The following is an 11,783-nucleotide window of genomic DNA, read 5'->3' on the forward strand; positions in this document are numbered from 1 at the left end:
CCCCCCCCCCCCCTCCCCCCAAACCCAAGTCCATCATACTGAAACAATTTGAGAATGATTAGGTACCTTCGCATATTCAGGCGGTTCCTTATTATCACACGAGACTTTAGAGGCAAGCCTACATTTCATTCATGTCACTTCAATGTGACGTGTGACATCACCGTTGATGTCCCCACTTTCCTAGATTACAAATCCAAAATACTTGAAACTTTTCATCTTGGGAATAGTTGGTGGCAAGTCTCACTTTTACGCCTACTTCATTCAACACAACATTGAATTTGCACCTCAAATGTTTCGTTTTATTACTTTTGAATCCTTTGGACTCAGAGTTTATCTCCAAAACTCCAATCTAGCTAGCATTGACACTGTTTCGTGTCTCATTATTTAGTAATTTTTCGTTTGCAAATAACATACACCATGGAACCTCATCCTAAATAGACAATGTCAATTGATCCATCACCAAAACAAATAGAAAAGGGCTACGAAGAGGGAAGTTTCCTCCCACCATTCTAATCCAAATATTGACTCCATCATACATATTTTAGTCGTGGTCAAACTCCAAACATAAAGACACCCAAGGATTCCAATCAAGGGAGCGCCTAGGGACCCATCCACCTAAGTCACAAAATACCATCCAAACTCTGTAAAATAGTTAAAACCTGAATCCAACCTCGCTAACATCAAATGTTGACTTCGGTTAAACTTCCTAAGTTCCGTTCCACACTTCAAAAACTCATCCAAAATTCATCCGATCATCTCGAAAATTGGACCATCCATCCCAGCTAATCATAAATACCAACCCAAAGCTAAGGGGAGGATCAAACATGCAAAAACCAGAGGGTCGTTACACTTAATACTCGTCCCTACTTTTGAATAACACCATAATTTACTCATCTTAATGCATACTGTGTGCAGTAGCAAATTTAGTACGACAAAACAAAATTCTAGATTTTGTTTATTCTATCGAAATGAAAGAAAAATGCATCAATAACTGAGATGACATTTCTTGATCTTGACAACAACTAAATGTTCCCATCATAATAATGTCTCACACCTTATGATTCCTTAGGATTTCCGCAATTTAATCATTTTGGCTAGTTTGTGATAGCTGCATCCGCTGCTAGCACACTGAAGATCAGGTTCTTATATACGAGCTGAAGGCACCACCATTTTCTAATTTTTTTTTTGAAGAGATGAGCAACAACAATATTGTAATAATGTTATTTTAGAGAAAATAATGTATCAACACTCTCCTGTGTGTAACAAACACAAGGACTAGAAAAACTCCCGAGTATTTACAGTCAAGAGGCGGCTAAAGGAGCACATGGTGTTTAACCCACCATGACATACAACCCAAAACATGAGAATCCCGCAATCAAGAGCCCCAAAAGATGCAAAAATATGGAAGGGAAACAATGGTGTATGTATATTAAATTGTTTCTCAAAACTTTAGCCAGAATACAGGTTGCACAAGAACACGAGATGAGGTCAATTTCCCAGCATACGAATGTGGATCCAGCCACAGTGACAAAAACAATGCTTCAGTTCTAATAACACCAATCACCTTCCTTCGAGTGCCAAACATTTAGGTAATTTCATACCAAAAGCAATTATGCACCAGAATCAAGGACGGCATGGAAGGATAACTTTGTTTACAACACTAACAGGCAGTGCATAAGCAGGATCTATAGGTTTTAGTCCTGAATATTCAAGAAGTGAAAGTCCTGCAATGCAGAAAATACAAAGGAATAAGTTATGACAGTCAGGTCTCAAAGACACTACAACCATTCAGAAAAAGTGAACCGTGTTAATGAAGTAGACAACTATGGGTGTACGGCATACCACTTTTAACATAAATCATTACAATATTCCTATTTATCACTTGCCTTTTGACATAAATTTACGTTTCTAAAATCATCTCAGATGCAGAAGGAGATTATTGCAATTTCTTCTAGAGATAAACATGTCTGCACATCATTTCACTAACCTCCAAACTCCTCCATCAGAAAGTTGGCATCATTGATTAAATTGCTAACACAGCCATGGTAGGGGTGTTAGTAACTAAAGATCTTTAATCATGTTCATGGCTAACACAACCATGTTGGGTGTTATTCCAAGATACCACATTAGTGGTCAGAAAGGTCGGCATCATGGCTCAAGTTATGATTTAAAGGTCATGTATTCTTAACAGACTTCCAAGTTTACATCTCTTATCAGATATGAAGTTATCATGCCAAACAGTATGACATCCACCATGTCATTACAGAAAAAAATACGCTAATATTTATTCAGCATGATCATCGAACTCTTACCAGCGACTCCAAAGTAAGTGTGGAAGACGTCAACCGCGTCATCTGGCCTATCTGAAATTCCACCATTCTCTGTATCCTGCATTCACAAAGTAAGGTAAGTTTTGTAAGTTGATGATAAGTCAAACAGTAACATGAAAACATATATATATATATGCAACTGAAATAACTGGTCAAATGGAGATGTAACCTGACAATCCAAAATAAATTTAGCAAGCTTCTCCTTGTCAATCCAGTGCACTCTGTCAATCATGATTAAGCTGGAGAGAACCCACCAAGAGTAACAGACCTGAGAGAAACAACAGGGATATCAATGAAGCTCAAGTGACATACAAATAGGAAGTTCAATTTAGCACGCATAACCAACATCAGGAAGCTTCTCAGGACGCCCATTTAGACCTCCAGATTTGACTTGTCTTTCACATAACCACCAACCAAGGAGGTCCTTATCAACATGATGCAGAGAACCAGTTATCGCAAGAGCTCCCACACAACAGAAAACTGCAATGCAGATGCTGAGTAACAATTGCAGTATAATAATGCAGGAGAAAATGACTCATAAATGATAAGAAGACTAGCGAAACATAGAAATTAAATGTAACGCGAGGTTAAAAACAAAAAATGATAGCCACAACCTTGCTCCCTCCTAACTTTTCCTTGATACTATGGCTTTGACTAACTGTCGTATATATTAAATCTTTGACTAGGGTGAAGTAGTACCAAGGTAGCCGCAGGAGAACCTGTGGCTAGATTGAATCTTTCGCAATAGAAATGCACTCTTCCCCAACTTTTTAACATAGGGAGCTATGATAAATAAAATATTCTATTAAAGAGAAACAAAGTCCTCCAACAAACCCTGTTTGTTCCATGCAAAAGAAGAACAAGAAAAATAGATATTTTTCTATTTCAGAGCAGTCTCAGTTAGTTTGCATCACAAATGTAGGACCTACAAACACATAATTAATCTTGATTGTTAATCCAGATACCAAAACTACGCTATTATGAGACACTAATCACAATTACTTAGGGGTAGAGTCCTGGAACATGAAATAAAAAAATCTTGCGAATATTTTGCAACTCTGAAACAAACATAATACAGAACTCAAATCACATAAAAGCTTTTGTTCATGTTTTGGTCCATACAACTACTGAAAAATATGGAAAAAAAATTACTTATTTCTTTATTCAAATTTCAACATACTTTGCCCTGCATGGGATTCTGCTCCAGGTGTGCATCCAAATCCACCATCCACATTCTTGCAACTTACAATATATTTCACTGCTTTTCCAACATCAATTTTATTCAACTGGCGCAGCAATGCCAGAGAACAGATTGCAATGTAAGAAAACCTAAAAGAAGACTTAGTTTAGGTCACATTCTAATATTACTATTATTTTGTTCCAAATTTCTAAAATGAAAGATAAATCCCAGCAACTATAAGTAAAATTGTTTTATAAGAACATAAAATACGTGAAAACTACATACGCGTGCTGAGATATTAGAACAGTAAGCAAAATGAGCGGTAATAGAGCGGTTATTACCGTGTATCAACTTCTCCCCACATGTCACCAGGAAAGGATCCGTCTTCATTTTGTAGGCCTGCAATATCTAGCCGAAAAAGTCAAGTTTATCCTTGGTTACAGATCCTCAATTGTAGTTTAATGGACTCACTGCCAATAACATGAATATTAATCAACTGATGAGTGTCTTCTACATTAGTGTCACCATATTTTAGGTGTCGGGGAAAACTCACCAAATGACCCAAACATACACCAGTATGGATTTCTGAGGTTATTGGGAAAAACAGTCAATGTGCAACAAACTTCATACATATACATAGACAGGAACTCTGGGACAAGAAGATGTGATGAAGGATACAACTTGACACCTTATCAACGTCAAGAACATGTAGTTTATCAAATAGGGCCAGGACTTGAATTGCACTAAGTGTATACAGCATATGTGGATCATGACCAATATTACCACCAAATCCACCTACATATTAGACAAATGGAGAAGTGAATTTTTACGTAAAGATCATCTAGAGTAACTTAACAGTTAAACTCTCCCACAAGAGGGAGTAAAGAAAAAAGAAAAATAAATAAATAAATATACATTTATATATAAATATACATTAATATATATATATATATATCTGTGTGTGTGTGTGTGTGTGTATATATATATGTGTGTATATATATATTGCAATATAGTTGGAAATATGTATAAAAATTAGTGTCACAAAACAAAACGAAGTGCAAGAAGACACACCATCTTCGTGTTGGCACTGCATGACCCATGAAATAACTTCATCTTGATCCACAGCATCAAGTTTTCCCAAAATATCAAGAGTTGTTAATCCCCAATATGCCCCATTTAACCTCAAATGCTCCATCACCACAGATTCAAAGTTATCTTTTCTCTAAAGTTATATGAGCACATTTTAGAAGTAAAAATAATATCATATACATATCTATAGTAAGCCAACAATCCACCAAAAAAAATTGATTATGTTTACTCATTTTGCAACTGAAAGTAAAATATTTGCAGGTCAATCACTACTATAAAATTAGGGAATTCATTTCTCCTAGAGTTGTTGGACAATCTTTGTCCTTACTAACTGCCACATTGAAGTCTACTTCAAACACAATGAATTAATTGTTCCCAATACCATTTAATTTTTGCCTGTTTGTAAAGAAATATTTTATCTTCCGGTAATATGTTTGGGAAGTGCCCGCATATGTAAGAAGTAGATACCAGCCGCATGCATATCAGAAATTCGATGCAGATAAGTAGAAAATTTACGTGTAACAAGTAATGCAATAACAAATATAAAATAAGATGAAAGGGAAAAAAAGACAACGAAGTAACAAGAGTACCTTTTCAACGGCTAAAATGTACTTAACATGTTTTTCCACCTGCAGTTCTCCCATCCTGCAGAGCACGTAAGTTAGAGTATGATGATAGGCACAAGTAAGTCAAAGCAAAAAGAATCAACCCTAAATAAAATGTTGAACTCCATTTCATAATATCCAGTCTCAAATCTGTAATTCAGCTTCTCCAACACCATATGACTAGGTTTCTTGCTTTATGGTTGACCCAAAGTCCCAAACCAAATAATCCTAAAGTACTGTAATATCCAAATTTACAAGTATAATGAAACATCATAGTAACAAGAACATGACATATAGAAATAGCTTTAAGATTCTTGGAGTGAAAATATCAAGATATTTGCTCTTATCTGGAAAATAGAGAGGAAAACCAAAGAAGAATAAATAAGCTCACCTATCTTAGACATACAAAAGAAAATCCAACTTTGTCATAGTTCTAAAACTCCAAAAACCATGGGAAAAAGAAAGAGTTAGTTTATGTCGCCTTGCTTATGAATATTAACACATTTTTTCTGTACATTTCAAAGTCAGTTTTAAGAAATGTTCTGCAGCCAAGGGAAAACCAGAACATCTGACTCATCCAAAGGGCTCTTCCAGAGTTACAATCAAAAAAATGTAGCGCGTGCAAATGTCTACTAGAATGGAAAACTAAAATGTTATATATTGTACCATGCCTTTAGTTTTTATAAGCTTGTAAAATACCCTGTGAATTAAGAAAGGTTCAAGAATTCGGATCATTCTACTAAGTAGAAAGTCTTAGGACTTAGGCACCCCTTGAGAACCGACTAATTATTAAGTTTAGTTATCAATTTTTTTCAGAGGACCAAAAGGAAGTGGAAAGCAATATACTGCAGATCTTTACATACTTCTCCCTACATATTATGTAGCTTTAAAATCAAATATACAAGTTATTCATCAAAAAAACTAAGGTTGTGCACTAAACTTCTTAATAGGTTATTTTTTGGTCAGTAAGCCTAAAATAAACACTTGAAAACTACAGAAAAAACAATGGAAAACCAGCTGAAAATCATGAAAAGGTATCCAATATATCAGCCACAAAATAGTAGCAAAGACATTTTTACCATGTTCCTTTTTTCCACGTTATTTCACTTCAGCTAAGGGTTCCTAAATCTATCAAACCTAATCATATCAATACAGAGAACTTGAATGGCAAATTATAGAGAGATAAAATTGGTACGTTGCTATGGGAATGTCATCGAACTTGATTAGTTAAAACGCTCCAGTATAGCTAGAATAAAAGCAATACCATATCAGCATGCTATGCAATTGCACTCCCGGCAAACCATTTTACAAATCTTATACATAGTAATGAAATATCAATACTCCGAAGATCAAATAACAATATTCTTCAAGAGCAACATGCATCTTAATCCTCTCTTTTGCTGGATCGGATCGAAAAATTTACTGCTAACTACAACCTTAAGGACCTGGCAATGGGCGAATGCATTATGATCAAGGCCTGATACCTGTATTTGATGTTTTGGATGCATGGTTAAGTTTAATGCAAAACAGGGAGGCAAGAGCTCAAATCAGAAGACATGTTTGGAGGCATCTTCGACTTTGTAGCTATTGAGTTTGAGAGTTTGGTGATAGTTACTCTCTTGGTATCAAGGGTAATAAAAGTGGACAGAGAGGGATTCATGTTTCAGCTCTTGAACTTTTCATTAAAATAATAGCTCAAATGAAGGCATATTCAGGAATGCATTAGTTAGATTTGGTTTGCAGTAACAAGCTGTTTATGGAGCCACTATACAATACTTGACAATTTTTGTGGCTAGGGATCTCTTGATAAAGGATCTCTGATAGAGGAACACATCTTTTAAAAAGTTTCCTAAGTAGTTATACTGGAGCTTCTTATCTAATCAAGTTCAATGACGTTTCTATAGCGGTGTACTAGATTTTATTTCTCGATGATTTCCCATTCAAGTTTTATGCATTGATATGGTTAAGTGACCTCTACTTAAGTGAAATAATTCTGAAAATAAGAATATGGAAATAATGTCTTTGCTATTATTTTGTGGCTGATATATTGGATGTCTTTTCATGATTTTCAGTTGGTTTTCAATAGTTTTTTTTCCGTAATTTTCAAATGTTTATTTTAGGTTTATGACCAAACATGACATATTACAAAGTCTAGTGCACAACCTTAGTTGATTTAGACCATTTCTTGTATATTTATTCCAAAGCTACATAATATATAGATTGAAGCATGTATGGATAGTGTAAGGACAATATATTTTGTTTTCCCCTATCTTTTGGTGTTTCCTTTAGAAACAAGTGATAACTAAACTTAGTAATTAGTTGGTCCTCAAACGGTGCCTCACACACTCTTTAGTGAAAAGGTCCAAAATCTTGAACTTCACAGGGTATTGTACAAGCTTTTAGAAACTAAAGAAATGTTACAATATATAGCATTTTAGAATTCCATCCTAGGAGACATTAGCACGCCTTATATTTATTTGGTTGTAACTCTTTAAGGCCATTTGGATGAGTCAAATATTCTTCTAGTTTTCATTTAGCTGCACAACATATTTTAAAACTAAACTTTAATATGCACGGGAAAAAGGTGTTAACATTCTTCATTGGGAGCTTCTTCTATATTTTCCCCAAATTCAAAATCAGAATGCATCCCAAAAGCATCATCAACCATATCTAACATTCTAGCACCTTGGACATAATTATGCTCTTTAGATCTACTACTTTCACCGACAACAAAATTATAAAACATAGTGTCACTTTCAACCTTACCATGACTAGTCCAAACTGTATACCTTGGTTTGAATCCATTCATCAAGATACATTGCAACATTCTCTGTAGTATGATATCTCAAATTTCACAAACACCTAATCAATCTTGAAGTTAAAATATCATCAAGAGTCTTTGCATGATATATAAAACTAGTGACCTTCTGCAAATTCTGGAATCATACCCGTTCGACCAGGATTGTTTTTATTATACATCCAACTACAATCGGGTTCCATTTACACAAACCATAATGATAATTTAGTTCCAATAACTAAACAACATTAACTCTAACTAGTTTTGAATTATTTTCGCCAACTAAACCAAATTATTTCAAATAATGAGTAAAACTAGCTAGGGGTTAATTAAACTTTATTTGAACTTATTTCAACAACTAAACAACATTAACTCTAACTAGTTTTGAATTGATTCCAACTAAACCACATTATTTATTTGAACTTATTCAACAACTAAACAATATTAACTCTAACTAGTTTTGAATTAAATCCACCAACTAAACTACACTATTTATTTGAACTTATTTCAGCAACTAAACAACTTTAACTCTAACTAGTTTTAAATTAATTTCAACAACTAAATTTACCAACTAAATCACATTATTTATTTGAATTTATTTTAAACAACTACACAATATTAACTCAAACTAGTTTTGAATTAATTCCACCAACTAAATGCACCAACTAAACTATATTATTTATTTGAACTTATTTAAACAAGTAAACAACTTTAACTCTAACTAGTCTTGACTTAATTTCAACAACTAAATCCATCAACTAAACCACATTATTTATTTGAACTTGTTTTAACAACAAAACAATATTTACTCTAACAACTTTTGAATTAATTCCACCAACTAAACCACATTATCATTTAACTTATTTAAACAACTAAACAACTTTAATTCTAACTAATTTAATTCCAAAAACAAAATTCATCAACTAAACCACATTATTTGTTTGAACTTATTTCAACAACTAAACAATTTTTTAACTCTTAACAAATTTTGACTTAATTCCAACAACTGAATCCACCAACTAAACCACATTATTTTAAAGAGAAAATGGTTTTAAGCCTCCCCAACCTATACCCGAAATCCCAACTACACACTCCAACTTTATGAGTGTTCTATCACCCCCTAACATTTTATTTCTCTATTTAGTGCACACCTGAGTGTTGACCAGTACACATAAACCCAATATATTGACTAACGTGATTTACATGCACGGACCCCACTATTACCTTTTCTTTTTCCTTGTAAAGATCGAATGACCTCACCCCTTACCCCAAATTCTTTCTTTTCGCTTTCTCCCTTTTAATCTCCCACACCATAGTGTTATTACAACATCTAAATAGCATTTTGGTGATAATCCAAGAATTCTCGTGTGTATTTTCTTTGTCCCTTATAAAGAGAATCAAGAATACAAGGGAAAAAACATACTCATAGCAAGGGTAAGACAAAAATCTTTTTTTCGAATTTAATTTCGATCAAAAAGTTTACAAATTCAGCAAAATTTCAGCTTTACATCTCACTACAGCACCTGAGCGCATTAGGTCTGATTCATCGATACAAAGCTTATTCAAGTTTTCATTTGTCATTTTCAACAAATTTAGAGAAACTTCAAAATTCAAACTAGAGAACCTAAATAAGCAATTAGAGCATATTACTTCAAGATTTAAAGTAGAAGTGAACATAAACAACTAAAAACTAGTCATTCTTGAAAGAAAATCGTCAACATATTGAAGAATGAACAAGGATTAATGGTGGGGAAAAGGAACAAAATTTAATTTAATTTCGGGAAGATGACCATTACCAATTTATTGTCTCTTCTGACGTGTACTGGTTTATTTCTTCTTCTAACACGCCTAGAGAAGGTGTTCTCACCTCCTATAACATGTCAACACTCAGGTGTGCACTAAATAGAGAAATAAAATGCTAGAGGATAGGACACCCGTGAAGTTGGAGTGTGTAGTTGGAATTTCGAGTATAGGTTGGAGGGATTTAGACCATTTTCTCTATTTTGAATAACGAGTCAAACTAGCTAGAGGTTAACTAAACTTAATTGAACTTATTTCGACAACTAAACATCATTAACTCTAACTAGTAATTTGAATTAATTCCAACAATTAATCCACCAACTAATAGGATCATCTAGTGTTGGTACTTATGCTTGATAAACACATTATTCCTAAATTTAAAGCTAAGTGTCAACACTAGATGGACACAAATTGATCTCTCAAAAAAAAACTCAATTTTGTCATCAATAGGATCAACTAGAGTTAGTACTTATGCTTAACAAACACATTATTCATAAATTAAAGCTTAGTATCAACACTAGATGGACACAAATCGATATTGCAAGAAAATCAATTTTGACGTCAATCGGATCAACTATGTTGGTACTTATACATAACAAACACATTATTCTTAAATTAAAGCTTAGTATCAACACTAAATAACACAAAATCGATATTGCAAGAAAATCAATTTTGTCATCAATAGGATCAACTAGTGTTTGTACTTTGTACTTATGCTTAACAAATATATTATTTCAAAATTTAAAGCTAAGTATCAACACTAGATATACACAATTCAATTTTGTCATCAATAGGATCAGCTAGTATTGGTACTTATGTTAAACAAACACATTATCACCTAATATAAAGCTAAGTGTCAACACTCGATGAATACAAACAAATAATTACAAAATTAAAGTTAAGTATTAATACTAGATGGACACAAACACATTATAAGAAACAATTGTACTTGAACTTTAGAAATTTAGAAACACCAAACCTTATCTCCTACTTTGATGAAAGAAGCAGTATAGTCCTGTATCAACTTTTTAAAACATTGAGCTTCCTCAGCTGCCTAGCACGAAAAGAAACAATTTAAAATTTCTTCAGTGGTCATTATAAAGAGATTTCAGTCATTATAACATAATGACATTCAAGAAATGGCTCAGACAATTTTAGGATCAGTAAGTACCTAAAATTGATCAAACTAAATGGTTCTATACTATTTTTGCAAATTCTCCAATCTTTTGGAAAAGAAAATATAGTAAACAACTTTCTTTAAATCTTTGTGTAGTTATACTTGCTAAATTTGGTAATCCTAGTTCACTTAAACCTCAAAAGAAATGATCTCTTCACTGATTAAAGAAAATGATCTCTTTACTGATTAAAAAGTAAAATTTTGTTTAAGTTGAGTTCAATTTTATCAAATATATTTAACTTGGATTTTGTAGTAATTATCATTTAAGTTAACAAAGTTAAGTCTTTTATCATTTACCTTATAATTCTCATTTTTGTGAATTATTGTAAAAAAAAATATCTTATCTCTTCCATTTGTTAAACTCTAACAAGTCATCTACCCTATAGAACAAATATGTGTGTTAAATAAACACTATAATGAATTTTCGAAAATTTGAAACATACCCAAGATTGCTGTTGCAGCCTCTGCTGCTGCTGCTGCTGCTGGGTTGGGCGCCGATCGGGAATAGGTGGGGTGGGCGCTGGTCGGGGATGGGTGGGCGTAAGAGATCGATGGGAGAGCTTTGGAGAAGAGGTGTGACTTGAGGGTTTTTTTTTTTAGAGAGAAAAGAGAAACTAATTCCTCCCAAACTAATTGTTACTACCTCCATCCGAAATTATTTGTCATATTACGATTATTAAAAATCAAATTAACTAATTTTTAAAAATAAATTAGATTACATTCATTCGATATTTTAAAAAAGATCAAATATTCTAAAACTATATAAAAAATACTATAAATTACAATTTTTAACATATTGATATGA

The 11,783-nt window shown here is 33.3% G+C and overlaps 1 protein-coding gene across 2 annotated transcripts; it reads right to left on the reverse strand.

Moving 5' to 3' along the window:
• Positions 1 to 1,199: 1,199 nt before the first annotated feature.
• Positions 1,200 to 11,578, reverse strand: LOC107007574 (geranylgeranyl transferase type-2 subunit beta 1-like). Of its 2 annotated transcripts, none has more exons than XM_015206249.2 (11): positions 11,422 to 11,578; positions 10,781 to 10,855; positions 5,190 to 5,244; positions 4,582 to 4,732; positions 4,189 to 4,305; positions 3,852 to 3,918; positions 3,511 to 3,659; positions 2,677 to 2,810; positions 2,500 to 2,598; positions 2,313 to 2,388; positions 1,200 to 1,724 (listed from the first exon to the last, which is right to left on the reverse strand). In XM_015206249.2, the coding sequence occupies exons 3-11, from the start codon at positions 5,241 to 5,243 to the stop codon at positions 1,624 to 1,626; spliced, it is 948 nt and encodes a 315-aa protein (XP_015061735.1). In that variant the 5' UTR covers position 5,244; positions 10,781 to 10,855; positions 11,422 to 11,578; the 3' UTR covers positions 1,200 to 1,623. The 2 variants fall into 2 exon arrangements, with proteins under 2 accessions (XP_015061735.1, XP_015061734.1); XM_015206248.2 differs by having other exon boundaries at positions 10,781 to 10,851; positions 11,422 to 11,577.
• Positions 11,579 to 11,783: the final 205 nt, after the last annotated feature.

Source organism: Solanum pennellii, chromosome 12 (genome assembly GCF_001406875.1).
Source record: "Solanum pennellii chromosome 12, SPENNV200".
NCBI lineage: Eukaryota > Viridiplantae > Streptophyta > Magnoliopsida > Solanales > Solanaceae > Solanum > Solanum pennellii.

Bases quoted from the DNA above. Each gene is read 5' to 3' on its own strand.
- LOC107007574 (XM_015206249.2), bottom strand. From the start codon at position 5,243: ATGGGAGAACTGCAGGTGGAAAAACATGTTAAGTACATTTTAGCCGTT. The intron at 3,919-4,188 runs GTATCCTTCATC...TTTTTCGGCTAG, and splicing joins CGTTGATAAGGTGTCAAGTT to ATATTGCAGGCCTACAAAAT. The intron at 2,811-3,510 runs GTATGTTGAAAT...TCTGCATTGCAG, and splicing joins AGAATCCCATGCAGGGCAAA to TTTTCTGTTGTGTGGGAGCT.